Raw genomic sequence first — 15,811 nt, 5'->3', positions numbered from 1 at the left:
CACCTGACACAGCAGGGATTTTTGGAATCAGGACTTGGAGTAAGTCCCTCTCTTGTGGCAGAAACTGGGAGAAGAGGTGACAGAAGAGGTGTCAGCATCCAGGGTTTTCCTGCCGTATATAAAGCTAGTTTCAGGGATTCCCTGGCAGTCCAGTGGTTACGACTCCACGCTTCCACTACGGAGCTCAAAGGTTTGATCCCTGGTCAGGGAAGTAAGATCCTGCAAGCCGAACAGCACAGCCAAAAAAAAAAAAAAAAAAACCAAAAAAACCAAAGCTACTCTGTCCCTTTCTCTTATTACAGGACACAGCCCCATAGCCCTCTCATAAATGTCCCGTGCCTTAGAAGCTGGATTCGGGTACCCTGCAACCAAGGGTCCCAATGAATACCCAAGCAGAACTCTCCAAACGTGTGATGCCACCTGTGTGAAAAGTGCTGGGCTCTTCACGGCTCAGGTATTCATGCAGTTGGAATGGCCACTTGAAAAGGGTTTAAAGGAGCGGGTTTCTGCCGAGGGTGGAAGCCCTAAAGTAACAGCGATGGCAGCAGCCACCTCTCCGTGAGCACTTGCTCTGTGTGGTGGCAACGTGGGGAAGCTGGGCTCGATCCAGGTTTGAATTCGAAGTTCTTAATTACTAAGCTAGAGGTTCTCAAACTTTTTAGTCTCAGGATCCCTTTATGATCTTAAAAGCTGAAGACCCCACAGAGATTTGGTGTGGGTTATATCTATTTACTACAATGGAAATCAGACCAAGAAATTTAAAAGATCAAAAACCCATCACATGTTAACGTAAATATCTTTATTAAAAGTAACTATTTTTCAAAACAAATTAGGAGAGTGGCATCATTTTACATTGTTGCAAATCTCTTTTATATCCCACTTAGTAGAAGACAACTGGATCCTCACCTATGCTTCTTCATTCAATACGTTGCTTTGGTTGAAGGATATAAAGAAAAGCTGGCCTCGTACAGTCATGCAGTCAGAAAAGGAACTTTGTGAACCTCCTGAAAGGGTTCCTGGTACCCTCGGAAGTCCTCAGCCCATACTTTGAGAACCACTGCAGTAAACTAACCTGCCTCTCAGCTAAAGACTATGTAGCCATTGAATTAGTATTAGACCTGGCAGTTCTTTCCATGGCCAAGGCATTTTAAACAAATTGCAAAGGGTGGTGGTGGGGAAGGAAACTTGAATTCTCCTGTTAACTCAATTTTAAATAACATCGATTTCCAACTTGAGTTCATCGATTACTCCTTTGGCAGCCAAGATTACTTATTAGGTTTCTTCAAGTTTACTTTTCTAAACTAAGAAGAGAAAGCAACATGTCATACACAAAGTTAACATTTGTATAAGTGTTCTTAACAGTTCACAAAGCCTCTGTCTGTGCCCATATGACGCCATTTAGCCCTCAGCAGCCACTTTACAGAAGAAGAGCTCGGAGCAGAGAGGCGACTTGCCCAAGACTGCCATCGGTAGCCGGGCTGTGGACCAGGCTTCCTCATGACCAAGAGACGTGCTCGCAGGACAACTCCGCTCTGGCCCTAACGAACAAACATCTCACTTTCAAAAGCTGGCTTTCCAACCTAGACAGACGGCCCTTTATGTTCACTTTTTTCACATACACAAGAGGCGGCACCTCTTCCAGAATCCAACTGGATTTTATTTGACACAGAATACAGTATGGGTGCAGGAGTAGCAAACTGAAAAGACAAAGCAGAAAAAACACGGTTCTATCTAATCTATAATTAAGTAACAGGAGGGCAAATCATTAAATGGCTAATGAAACAGTTGAGCCTGATGGAAGAATTCTCTTTTTCTAGTGCCCATACCTGAAAGACAAGGTAAATTATTTAGTTAATTCCTTAGGAATTTCCTGTCCGAGACTATAAAACCTGCTTAAATATACCCGCCAACTTGGTTAAACCTTTGAAAAGAAGTAAGTGACCACAAGTGTGTGTGCCAAGGCCGGTTGCGACCCTGGTCTCCGCCGCTTTCATCTCACCGGCCCCCAGAACGTCTTACGTATCGCCCCCTTCTTATGATGGGGCCCGCCCCGCCCCGGACTCAGCGGCGCCCACCTGACTCCTCCCAGTTACCAGGCAGCTGCCCCCGCAGTAACCGGGAGGCGGAGTCGAGAGGGAGAAGTCAGAGGCAGTGGTTGTGAAAGGGAGCTCCACCTGTTTGCCCCAGGCAGTGGCTCAGACAGCAGGAACTCCTGGCCTCCCCTGCCCGTGGCGGCCTCTTCACCTAAACTCCACTCCTCAGGCAAGTTTAGGGTAAGGCAAATACAGAAACCAGTAACTGAACAGCCTTCAGTTTCAAAATCTATCACCAGTTCTCATTATAGCCCTGAGTCCACTCAGCACTGCAGAAAGAGAACTGTGGAGAGAAACTAGGTATGTATCTCAGGTCCTTTCTGATTTCCCCAGAAGCCAAAAGTTGGCTCCAGCAAGATTATAAACAAGGGCAGGAAATTTCTTCCACATAAAAATGGATTTTTCTTCTTTTTAAAAACATATTTATTTATTCACTTGTCTGCATCAGGTCTTAGCGGCGGCACTCAGGGTCTTCACCGCCGCGTGCAGAATCTTTACGTGTGGCACGCAAACTCTTAGTTGCAGCATGCGGGATCTAGTTCCCTGACCAGGGATCAAACCCAGACCCCCTGCATTGGGAGCGTGGAGTCTTAGCCATTGGACGGCCAGGGAAGTCCCTAAATGGATTTCGTGAACACAAAATCCTTCATTATTATCTTACTTAATAATCTTTTGTCGTGGTTCTTTGTGGGCAGTTCACCTCTGATTAAAATACTTTGTTATATGGATGGAAACCAGGGCGCTAGAACTCTGCATCACTGCTTCCATCATCCTGAAGGGGTACTAAATTCTTTAAGCACTTCACATAAGAAATTCACTTAAATACTGTCTAAACAAGTCCTCACAGGGTAGAGCTCCAGTGTGTGTTAGAAGGCTGGAGAATAACCCAGAAGTTGTTCATCAGATTAAAGCATGCTGCAATTTGCTTCTTACGAATCTGTTTTCCCAGTGCACTGATAACCATGGCCAGGCAAAGTCACCAGCTGGATACAGTGACAGTGTCAAAGCCCAACAGGAGGGTTCTTTACACCCCCCACTTCTTAGGCTCAGCCCCAGGCACATGTAATGGGCTACGTGAGACAGTTTTGGTCCAAGATGGAACCTGGAGCCCGCTCCAGGGCAGAGCCAATTACAAAGCCCTCTTGAGAACTTAGAACAGTGCTTCTGCCTTGACGTGTATTACCTGTCATGGCTCCACTTCGAATGCAAGCTCCCCAAGGACAGGGAAGGACTGCCTCATACATTTTTTTTTTTTTTTTTTTGCGGTACGCGGGCCTCTCACTATTGTGGCCTCTCCCGTTGCGGAGCACAGGCTCCGGACGCGCAGGCTCAGCGGCCATGGCTCACGGGCCCAGCTGCTCCGCGGCATGTGGGATCTTCCCGGACCGGGGCACGAACCCGCGTCCCCTGCATTGGCAGGCGGATTCTCAACCACTGTGCCACCATCTCATACATTTTTATATCTTACACATTACTTAGCATATACTTTGCTGAAAAGAATGTGATGGTATGAAGATATTGAGTATTTGGCAGGTTTCTTAAAAATGAACATGCATTTCACAAGACTTTCAAAATTCTTTACCAAAATAAATAATCAAGTCTAAAAACAAAATAACTGTACCAATAAGTGATTTGTAAACATTTCACAAACTAAAGAACCCTATTTACTGGTTTTTAAACATAAGAATATTCTGCTCGTCAAAGCTCATATTTAAGTAAAAATCTCCCTTTTCATTAAAAATTTGATCAAGAAAATGACTGAAAATTCAACAGATAAAAAAGAGCGTTTCTCACAAAAATATAATAGGCATAAAAATATATAAAAAGTAGCCCAATTTCACTGAAAATTTTTAAAAATGCAATTGGATACTAATTTTTACCTGTCGGTAGCTAAGATGGAAAAGTGTGATAACAGAACATTGGCAAGAAATGGAGAATGGAGCCTCCTGCTTCACTGTTTGTAGGGGCTGTGAATTAGTACATATTCTTGGGAAAGGAAAATCTGACACTATCAAAAATAAAAACATACATACTCTTTAATCAGAAATTCCTCTTTGAGGAATTACTACTACAGATATAAAAAATTCTACATGCATATCCAAATACATTCAAGTACATATACGGGGACACTTGGGAAAGCTGCTAAGAAGCTGTTGCTGACGGTCGCCTCCAGGAAAGAGATGAGGAGGACAAGGTGAGACTCATCTTTTGTGGTATACCCTTTGACCACTTGAATTTTTGAAAATTTACACGTCATGTTTTATTTACATACTACTAACAGCCACAATAATAATGATTTAGCTGAGATAGCCATAAACGCTGTATCAGAATTAATCAGCATGAGATAAACCAATGACACATGATAGGTGGATATAATTCTAGCCCAAAGCAAAGACACCTGACATTAGTTAGCCTCTGGAGCCTTATTACTGATGTGATTTTGGAAATATTTAATAGTTTGCAAATTCTCATATTTTCTGCTTTCACGGAACCTGGATAGTTGGGAAACTCTAGGCTGCAAGCTTCTAATGTGGATTCACCTATGCATTTTCCACATAGATGAGTCCTTGTCTAACTAACCAAAAGCTAGTTTATGAAAACAAGGCATGTTCCATCTTCTAAGACTGTGCACCCTCCAGCTTGACGTGAGTCCAAGAATGATACTGACCACAAAGCCCAACCTTAAAACGTCAAAACATCCAGAGACACCTACTTTTGAAATTCCCACTCTCTGTTGTCCAACGGACACACCTGCCGTGTTTTGAGCCAGCGGGAGATGCAGTGGAAGTGAAAAGCATGCTGGAAGAAAAGATACATTTTATTAAAAATAATTCTGTGAAGGCTCAGCTCTCTGATGACAATACATCTCAAGGGCAGTGGCGCAGTTACACACAGGGGCTGGAGAAGAGTGACGGAAAGCAGCACACAACGGGAGACAAAAGGTCAACAACGGGTTACACCTTGGTTAAGTACGAGGCTAAGTCCAGTGAAACATGTCAGAAACGTCATTCCTACAAAAGGAAGAATGCATTTGGGAAGCACGGTGGTGTTCTAGCAGTGAGCTCTCTTTCCCTAAGGGAAGATGGAGTTGGGCTGCCTTGTCCTATGCGGCCTGTAGGGGGGGCTTACTCTACTGGGACTCACGCAGGGAGGCCCTTGATCACACGCGGATTTCAAACATTCCCCCCTCTTGGTCCCCAGCTGCCCTCCCCACCTTGGAGAAGGCAACGCCAGGAGCAGAGGCATCTACTCAGTGTGGGTAGCGCGCCATCCCTGCCACCACCCGGAGCTGAGAGGGGCACTTCCCCGACCTTCCACATGCAGCTCAACTCCTTCCAAAGGACTTTATTTCCCCATTTGTTTAAAGGTGTATTGATATGACAACAGCCTGGTACTCAGTGAGCCTTTAGTGGGTGAGAGTGTGTCTTAAAAAGGAATAAGATAAAAAATTAGCGCAAAAGGAAGTATTACGATGGGCACACTGCATGCAAACAGCTGAAAGAGCGTCGAAGGGCTTATTCCATCATCAAGACAGGAAGTAAAAGGGCAAAAGTAGCAAGACTACTGGGGACTGACAGGGAGCAAGGAGTTGGCCTTCGGATACGGGGAGAGGGAAAGTCCGTGTGCAGTTTTTTGGTATGAGTTAATGACGTGCAGATGCTAACTACAGCACCTCTGCGATGGATGTTTATCCTCCGCCCCTGCTCGCGTGAGCAGCGAACTTGGACGGAACAAGGGTCCCCTCACCTGAGCCATGATGGGTCGGCTGAGTGGGGACGGGGGAGAAGTGCTGACACCCCAACACACCATGAAAGCTTTGGCAGTCTTGGCTTAATAACAGCCCTGAACTCTGGTCAGCGTGTCCCCCCAAACAAACATGGAACTTAAGAATCATAATGTGGATTATCATCTGTGAATTGTCTTTGCACAAAGACAGAAAGAGAAGTCAGTGACAAACACTAGAGTCCACGGCTAGCGCACTTGGGGCTACTCAACAGGACAAAGACTCTCCCAGAGCAGTGGACCTTTGCAAGATCCCTTTCCTCCTGAGGCTCACACAACTCATTATTTCTGAAAAAGAGAAAAAACAAAATTTCCAAAAGGCAGAAAGCAGAGGCATTTTTCTCAATCCCCAGGCAGTGGGGACAGGCTCACCTAAGGGCTTTCAGGACACCCTTCTCCACCTCCCAGCTGCCCCGTTAGGCACCTTGCAGCAGTACAGGGTCCTGTACTCCCCAGCCACCTCCGAAGACAGAGGGAGAGACGGGCTGCAAATGAGGCTGCAGGGCTGGTGACAGCATCCCTGAATGTCCCTGTTCCCAGCTTTCTTCCTGTTAACCATCTAAGACATATTAATGAGTATACCGGGCAGTCTCAAAATACACTGCCTGGTGCTTCACACTTTGCAGGCAGTCTGTAAACATCTATTACCTCACTGGAGCCTCCAGTAACCCAGGCAAGCAAGCATGACAGCTATTATTATCTTCATTTTACAGACAGGAAACTGAAAACCAGAAGAGTTAAGTGACTTGCCTAATTCATAGAGCAGGTTAGTAGAAGACCCAGCACTAGAACCTGGGACTAGTCCAAAGGTTTCAGGCACACCTGCTGGCTCTTCTTGGTGGCAGGCTCTCTGAGCTCAACTCTCCTGAGCTGAATTTAAGGAGAAGCTCACTCCTTTTCCTTCCACCACAAAATGACAAGGTTCTCAGTATACGCCTCGATGTCAGGGAGAGAAAAGAGCCCGATAAGCTTTATTCTTTATCCCCATAAATGACAAACACTGTCCCTTGGCCAGGGGCTACTGTGAAACTGTCGAAGGGCCCTGACGGCATGGAGAAGGGGCCCCACAAGGTGTGGGCTGGGAGGAGAGCCTCAACCCGAGGGAGAAAAGTACTGATAGCTCTCTCTTCAGGAACTACAGCCACCCCAAATTTTATTTATTTATATTTATTAACAAAGACGCTTACTGCGTGCAGGAGGTGTTCTAAGCAGTTTTTTTTTTGTGTGAGCAGAGAAAGGTTTACTGCAGGGGCATGCAAGGAGATGGGTGGCTCATGTCCCAGAAAACCCCCAACTCCTCTAAGCACTTTTTAACATAAAATCACTTCATCGTGATTGTGACACTATGCAATCTACTATCAGCTCCATTTCATATGAGGCTTAGAGAGGCCAATACCTTGCCCAAAGTCACCTAGCAAGTCCCAGAGACAGGGAATGATGGTCTGACTCCAGAGTCTGACTTCTTAGGCCTGTGTCATGCTGGGAGCCCTCTGTCCCCTGGGCACAGGACGCCCGGACAGGACAATTTTAGCTCCTATGACGGGGACTACATGTCTATAAGGATGAATTTTTAACACGTGCTGGAAATAACATATTTGATGTCTATTATCCTTCACAGCTGTCACTCCCTGGAAGGCTGTACATTCAGTCCAGAGATGCTGTACAAAACATTTCTGGCATGAGCCACATTAAAAAAAAAAAAACCCCAAATCCTAACTTAGTACATTTGCCACACCTAAAACACACACACACACGGACACTCAATTTATTCACCTTAGTTCCACAAGACACCTAGCCTTTTAAAAATGTGCTACGAAAGTAAAGATGTCCACTAACAGAATATTCCAGAGACTGCTTTGAAGGCAATTCCCAAAGATGAATCCCCAAAATGTTGCTGACTAAAGTTGGTACACTTTATAATTAAGACAAACTATTGTCTCTGCAATAACTAATAATTTTTACTCTATAACAGGTGAACAGTACAATGCTTTTAAATCTTTTTTTTTTTTTAATATTTGTGTACCTTTTGGGAGAAAAGTGGGCTAGTCATTTTTTTCCTAGTTAGTTTTAAGACTGGCAAAGCAGGAAAAGTGGTACCATGTCTACAAGCCATGCTGATAGGGAAAGATGTTTCCTTACGTTACAGACTCCCCACGCAACGGTGCACTCTTCAGAAGTAGCAGACGCCTGGTTGGCTTGACACTCTATGCCTGTGGGAACAAGAGCACAATAGCACTGGACCCCGGCAACAACCTTTTCACCTACAGCTGCCCCACCTGCACCACGACACGATGGACACGATGACATGACTGGGGGGGTGTTGGCGGTGATGGCATAGACGTAACAAAATCTCAAGCGGTTAATTAGTCGTAATTGTTTCTTAATGAATGTGGAAAGGGGTGAAGAATAGAGAAGGCAGAGATATGACTTAACAGCATGCTTTGCAAAGAATCCCTCCCCTTGTTCAAAAACAGAGTAACGAAGGAAAGAGCACTTTTAAACTCTGAACATGACCCGACTTGTCCAAATGACAGTGATTCCTCCTAACCTGGTAAATTTTTTTTTTTTTTTTTTTTTTTTTTTGCGGTACGCGGGCCTCTCACTGTTGTGGCCCCTCCCGTTGCAGAGCACAGACTCCGGACGCGCAGGCTCAGCGGCCACGGCTCACGGGCCCAGCCGCTCCGCGGCATGTGGGATCTTCCCGGACCGGGGCACGAACCCGCGTCCCCTGCATCGGCAGGCGGACTCTCAACCACTGTGCCACCAGGGAAGCCCTAACCTGGTAAATTTAGTAAATTCTTAAAGCCACCTCATAAGTCTTCCTGTTCTGAGAACTAGCATCTCTATTCTTGGCGAATGCTTCCTCTCAGGCCCTTACGACACCCAGGTTTGCCACATGAAAGCCTAGCTGGGGGACAAGCTCTAGTCCCTAAAGGAGTCAGGCAGACAAACGGAGCTGGGACAGAGCGAGTGAAAGGGGATGAATAGGCCTGTGGCGAAGTGCAGTGTACGCTCTGCATGAGGACGTCAGAACTCAAGTCCTTAAAACACCGTCAACACAGCAGACCTGTGAGGCCAACGGGTTAGAGGAGACTCGGGGCTACCACTTAGTGACACTTACTGCCCCTGAGGTGATTCCGACTGGAGAATGGAGCAAATTGCTGCAAATGTATCCAAATATCAATTTCCTAGAGGGGGAAAGGGAGGGAACTTAAATAGACTAAAAAATCTGACTGAGATCCAGAAAGGATGAGGAAAGCTTTACTGGGGATAAATATTCAATGAACAAGAATTACTAATGTGTAACTTGCTTTCTCTGAAGGTGGTAACTAAATGGAGTCTCCCTTCTGAGGAACAAAAAGCTTCAGGAGAGACTATTTAATAGGAGACAATTACTTCAAACTTCCATAGGTGGAAAATAGTAAAAGTGTACGAAAGCAATGCTGAGATGTGAATGCATACATTTGGTCTGAGGGGAAGAGAGATACCATCATGTTTTTTCCCCCACCCTTCAAAAATATGAAAAGCAAAGGATCTGAAATCACAGAAGTTGCTTATGCTACCCAGATTCACACTACAAAGAGAACAACTGGTTTTCCTTCTGATAAAAGTGGCGAACCTAGGGCCTATGCCATATATTAAAGAATGTATGGGGGCTGTGAATGCACCCTATTCAAAGAGATGGCAGAGAAGATAAAATCTGATGTCCTTCAAATTGGATCCTCTCACTTAGATGAGGACTATGTATTAAGAAATTAGCTAAGCAAGAGGCACAATTATTATTATTTAAGTAAATAATGAAACTGTTTCAAGGTACATTATCACGTTTAAATTTTTCTAGGTCTACGTATTTTTAAGAGGCTGTCGTTCTGTGCCTAGCGCAAAGTAGGCTCTCAGTACCTGAATAAACAAACAAAAAACACTTCTATAAATAGAGAGAACGGGGGCCAAATATACATTTATTCTTATCAGAAAATTCCTAACAAAGAACAAAAATATACCGTACAGCACAGGGAATATAGCAAATATTTTATAACAACTTTAAAGGGAGTATAATCTATAAAAGTATTCAATCACTATGTTGTACACCGGAAATTAATATAATATTGTAAATCAGCTATACTTTAATAATAATTAAAAAAATCAGAAATAGGATTGCAATACAGGACGTCAGATAAAAGCGGATAAGGCATGAAAAATTACTAAATACAAGTGTAAAATGTTCTCAAAGATAAAATGTTTTCAAGCTTTTGGTCCAGAGGCTGAGCATTGGGGTTTAGTCATTTGTTTAAACAGGGGAAGGAATTGTTCTCTGTCAGCCTAAAGCAGACAGAAAAGCAGCACATAACAGGTTTCTATCAGACCCCTGCAAGGGCAGAAGTTTATTTCATGTGACTTATAAAGCTTGAGGACTTTTATACTTCAATACAAGAGCATTACAACCAGAGGACTGCTAAGGAGGCAATGGCTTCTTCTTGGAAGTGAAGGGATTTCACACTTTGAAAATATTGATGGACCTGTGGTTTTAGGAAAAGACTAACTTACGGGTAGAGGCTGGGTCTAAGCACTTCTGGATGCCCCCTTCATCTGGAAGATTACATGAGGCAATGGAGAAAATTACACCTAGCAGATTGTGTTCTCTAAAAGAACCAAGAAATAGGGCAATGCAAAATAAGTATGAAGCTATAGTAGGACAGATAGTATCAATTTGGATTCCAAAGAGGAAGTCTTCAGACCAAGAATGCTTTGTAGGTGAGTTCAGCTGGAGTACAGCCATAATCACTCATTTATTTACGGCTCTGTATACAATTATTCATTTAATGCCAGACCAGAATTTATTAGAAAATGGCCATTGCTAGATCAAGATTCTTATTTTTCATCTTTAACAAAAGTGTCTTTTTACAAGCATCATAATTCATCTATTTTTGAAAGGAAGACAAACCCAGTTGCAGCAACCAGATTTCTCTTTAGTGTTTGTAATAAACAGAAGGGTATGTTCCATAAGGGTAAAGACCTGGTCTCAGGTCTTTTATCCTAGACCTTGCAAAATGCCAAGGATATAAATATTCATCAAATGAACATAAGACATGACTTGAAAATACTTTGTTTGTTATAGGAATTCAATGTCCTACTTTTGCATCTGACATTTAAAATATATGATAAAGCAGGTGTCTAACTAAAAGCCCACACTGACCCCTCAAGTGTTCAACACTAAGAGAAGACAGAATATCAGTGGCCTTTGTCTGTCACCATCTTCCCAAGAAGTGCATTCTCTTGCATCCAGAGAGACACACAATGACTTAAGTACAGAGGTTAAAAACAAGTCAGGATTACAGAAAAGAGCCCCAAGAAAGTAAAATTTTCTCTGGACACAACTCCTTGTGAAAACGCACAGCAAGGAATTGGCAAACACGTAATCAAAAACCCCACCCTAGCACATTTAACACTGTGCATGTGTTTTTCTGCGATGGGTTCCTTCTCTCTCCATTAAACATCATGGTAGGTGCTGATCTGCTTTGACTGTTGTGTGAAAAGGTAAACAGGGTCAAAATTCAAAGAAACCAAGGGCAGTAAACTACCAACACACGCCACGATTGTTTTCCCACACAAAATATTTGACTTGTGCTTTCCAAGTTGCAATGACTAGACTAGTCTCCTATTTTGTGTTTTTATTATTCACTGAGCAAATATCTAGTGAGAACCTATTATAGTTTCTCACTAGATATAGAAGTATTATAGTACGAGACACTATGCTAGATGCTAGGAACACATCAGTAAATAACATGGAATTATAAAGAACCAACTAAATTAAATGACTGCTACAAAGGAAACTATAGGATGTCTTGGAAATATTTAACAGAACTGTCACAGCTTGTGTTTGTGTGTATGTAAGTATGGTCAGGGAAAACATCTTTGAGCAAGTTCAAGGTGAGATCTGAAGACCAGCTATAGGTTAGTTCTACATTGCCCAATAAAGTAGCCACTGGCCACGTGTGAGAATTGAGCACTTGAAATGTGGCTAGTCTGAAATGAGATGCTCTGGAAGTGTGAAATACACTTTGAATACTTAGTATACACACACACACAAAAGTAAAATATATCACTTTAAAATACTGATTACATGTTGAAATAAAAATATTTTGGAAATAGTAGGATAAATAAAATATAAATCATCTGTTTAACTTTGTTAATATGAGTACTAGAAAACTTTAAATTATGTATGTGCTCACAATTGAGGCTTACATTTAGATTAGACAGTGCTGCATTAGACAAAGATGGGGGAGAAGAGGCGAAGAACACTTCAGCAGAGGGAACAGGATATGTAAGGGCTCTAAACAAGAGCATGGGCACTTGAAGAATGGAAAGCAAGTCAGAGGAACCACCAGAGTAAGCAGGAGAGTGGCTCAAGATAAAGCTGAAGAGGCAGGTAAGTCATTTAAAAAATAAGTTGTAATTTCAATTCGAGAAAGTTGCACTTTCTTTGCCCTATTCCTGATCTCAATAACAAACCATTTTAGTACCTGGATGAAACAGTAACTGGATGAATAGTGACTGTCCCTGGTGTGATCAACATTCTTGCCCCTATTACTACAAGGATACTAAGTCCATCAACAGCTATAATCAAACTTACTATGTGTTGACCACTATGTGTAATGAAATATGTGAAATTTAAATTAAATTTCCTTAGAGCAATTAACTGCCTATTTAGATGTCGGCAGTGATGTCCCCTTAACTACACTTGGGTTAACACTGAAAATCCATACTCAGGCTTCTTTTCTTCATAAATCCCCAGCAAAAACTAGTTCTAATAGAATATTTTAGCTCAAAGTTATTTTTCTTTCTTTCACTATTTTTGCCTTTGAGTCTGGTTACCAGATGGGAAACAGAGAGGATATAATCAATAGTACCCCTGTGTCCACAATTCATTCTAAATGTGGCCTTGCCATCTTTATTTTTTTTTTATTTTTTTTTTTTTTTTGCGGTATGCGGGCCTCTCACTGCTGTGGCCTCTCCCGTTGCGGAGCACAGGCTCCAGACGCGCAGGCCTAGCGGCCATGGCTCACGGGCTTAGTTGCTCCGCGGCATGTGGGATCTTCCCGGACCAGGGCACGAACCCGTGTCTCCTGCATCGGCAGGCGGATTCTCAACCACTGCGCCACCAGGGAAGCCCAGCCATCTTTAGATTGAGTAGATTTATTCTGAGCGAGGAGTATGCCTGCAGGACATCATAAAAAACTACTTTATTTCAAACATACCAATGGACTAGATGCAGAAGAACCCAAGTGCTCTGACTGTACTTTATATCTCCTTGTGAAGAAGAAAACTGGTCACATCAGGATGGCCGCAATCTCTGTAACCTTCTCAACTTCCTCCCATCCTCCTCCAATTACTTACAAAGATCCATAATGTGGTTCCGGCAGATGGCACAGTTATCAACCACAATATCCCAGGCCCAGAGAGCGACCGCATTCCACTGCAAAGAGAAAAAGGGGGAACAATGCAGTCTACTCTCCTTGTAACACAAGCACAGACACACATAGAACACACACACGACACTCTAGGATTTCATGCCGCAGTTATCATCTTTTTGGCCACAAGGACCACTAAACAAAAGAGCTTCTAGAGGTTACATTACTCATATTTATTATATCAGACAGCAAGAGTAGGCTACACGTACGCTCACCCATTCTCCAAACAGTTGAGTATATAAATACAGAAATGAATGCCATCTTTTATTTTTTCCTACAGTTTAGTCAGCCATATCAATGCAAACAAATCAGGAATAATTTGTAAGTGCCTGTTTTAGGTCTAATAATCACAAACTTGAATCACTGTGCAGGTTCTCTTGGCAGTTGCAGAAGAGCTCAATTTCTGCATAAACAAATATCTGCTCTTCAAGGAGACTTTGGAAGCAGGAATGGGGAGGTCGAAAACAAGGAACAGAATGAACTAAGATGATGACTGGATCATAAAACGGGTAATCGTGGGATAAGCTGGATAACTAATTACCCAGTGTCAATACACAGAACAAGGTCATCACTTAAATCTTACAAGATAACTGCACAACAAACTCTAAAATTCACTAGAATTTTGTTTAGTTCCTATCATCAAATAAACTGTTTTCAACTTTTACATGCTCACTGTTATATTCAGTTAAGATAATTTCCATAAGAGTTTATCTAAAAGTAGTATTTAAGTAACTCAACCCTCTGGCTCCTGCAATTATAAATATTCCCAAACTCCCTTTCATCCACGAATTTGGTGCTACTTCTCAAACCTTCATATCTTTCAAGCCTAATTCTCAGTGTCTAGTAACTTCTTCAGCACTTTTCACCCTACAGCTTCAACTGGGAGGAAAAAAATCCTACTTCTATTCTTCAACATGGCTGCTGGCTGTAACTGAGCACGCAGGGCTCACAATGAAACGCCAAAAAGCACTAGGAGGGGGAATACTGTCAGGGTCTAGCCAGATGTTCCAGGAATAACATCTTCCCTATTTCAGGTTTTCATTTTGTACAGATCTGTTTTCTCTTGGGTGGGAATCGGCACTTTTCTCCCAAACTGCTGGCAAACAACTATAAGGCATTTCATGCAAAAAGACACGTCCCACATTTCTGCTTTCCCACTTTTACCAGGTCGTTCGCAACTAGTACTCAACCCTCCCTAAATGGCACAAGATTTGGGCTCGCATTTTCTTTTTAACAAATTCCACCATTTTTTTTTTTGGACAGCGGGATTCTGAATATGACCACACGACTGGGGCGGCTGTGTGGCAAACCAATAGACCTCTCAGAAGAGCCAAGAGTTACACTCGACACACTTTAACTCGGCAGGGGCGAGGACCAGAGAGGGCTAATGGAGGCCTCGATTAGGCGAGGACCGGGTCGGGGTCCCTCAGAGGGACCCCAAGCTTCGGACAGAGGCGGGGCACGGAGATCGCCAGTCCGGGTCCTCAGAGGCCTCCAAAGCGGTAGGACCTCAGGTTCCCGGCTTTCGCCACACCGCCCCATCCTCCACCCACCGCAGCACTCCGGCTCCCCCTTCCTCCCACCCCACCCTCTCCTTCCCCACCCCTCCACCACTCCAGTGACAGCTCAGGCGCTTGGCTCCTGCAGCCAAGTCGCAATCCCGCGTATCTCAATAAGCACCTCCGTGATTGGCCCCTCAACCTCCTAACGAAACCAATACTGCCACTGACAGTGGGCGGCAGTCACGCCGATCAACCCTAAAACCCGCCCCCCGGCTTCCTTTCGTGGTACCCTGTGCCAGAAACGCCCTGAAGTGAAGCCCTTTTCTCCGCGCCTTGGCCATCCTCGGGCCTGCCAGCCAGATCCACGCCTCTCTAGCTTCCCTGAGGAAGACGCTGGCGAGACCCAACCTTTTTCACTTCAAAGCGCTTCTTGCCCGCGCCGCTGTTCGTGCCGCTCGGGGTATCCACATCCATCGCTGCCGCCATTTTGGAAACACACGCTCCGTCGCCCGGCTACTGCGCCTGCGCGTCAGCGCAAGCCTCGCTCCCCCTCCCGCCCCGGCACCTCCTCCAGCGCCCCACCCCTCACTGGCGCGCGAGGGGCAGGTGGGGGCGGAGCATGTGGCCACGCCTCTTAAAGGCGCTGGCGCTGTCCTCCCCCACCCCCCACCTACCCAGAGTTGGCGGAGGGGAGGCGGTGGCCCGAACGTCTGGGGCGGGGCCGGGCGGGGCCGGGCCGAAGTGAGAGAGCCGGGTGGAAACGTTCGAAAGGGCTCGTTCTCGTCGCCCTCCGCCGGGAAGCCCCCGGCTACACTCCCTCAGCTGGGGCGGCGGCTGCTTCCTCCGCTTGGGCCGCGACCTGCAGCACCGGCCCCGCCTCGCCTTCCCCGGCGCCGCGGAGCTCCCCGGCTCGCGGGTCCTCGTCGCGTTCTTCTGGGGAACGGGTGAGGGTGGGCGTCCCGCC

The 15,811-nt window shown here is 44.7% G+C and overlaps 1 protein-coding gene across 1 annotated transcript; it reads right to left on the bottom strand.

Annotated features, from left to right (window-relative positions):
- Positions 1-784: 784 nt before the first annotated feature.
- RBX1 (ring-box 1) lies at positions 785-15,427 on the bottom strand. The gene is made up of 5 exons (XM_059081129.2): positions 15,256-15,427; positions 13,272-13,350; positions 8,016-8,086; positions 4,807-4,892; positions 785-1,826 (listed from the first exon to the last, which is right to left on the bottom strand). Exons 1-5 carry the CDS (start codon positions 15,331-15,333, stop codon positions 1,814-1,816), a joined length of 327 nt encoding a protein of 108 aa, XP_058937112.1. The 5' UTR covers positions 15,334-15,427; the 3' UTR covers positions 785-1,813.
- Positions 15,428-15,811: the final 384 nt, after the last annotated feature.

Source organism: Kogia breviceps, chromosome 12 (genome assembly GCF_026419965.1).
Source record: "Kogia breviceps isolate mKogBre1 chromosome 12, mKogBre1 haplotype 1, whole genome shotgun sequence".
NCBI lineage: Eukaryota > Metazoa > Chordata > Mammalia > Artiodactyla > Physeteridae > Kogia > Kogia breviceps.
Note: the sequence above shows the minus strand (reverse complement) of the source record. Positions and strands in the feature narration are given on the sequence as shown.

What these genes read in the sequence shown, in the direction of transcription:
- RBX1 (XM_059081129.2), bottom strand. Translation starts at nt 15,333, where the DNA reads ATGGCGGCAGCGATGGATGTGGATACCCCGAGCGGCACGAACAGCGGC. An exon ending in AGCGCTTTGAAGTGAAAAAG is followed by an intron (nt 13,351 to 15,255) that starts GTTGGGTCTCGC and finishes TTCTCTTTGCAG; the next exon opens with TGGAATGCGGTCGCTCTCTG. An exon ending in GAACCACATTATGGATCTTT is followed by an intron (nt 8,087 to 13,271) that starts GTAAGTAATTGG and finishes TTGTTCCCACAG; the next exon opens with GCATAGAGTGTCAAGCCAAC.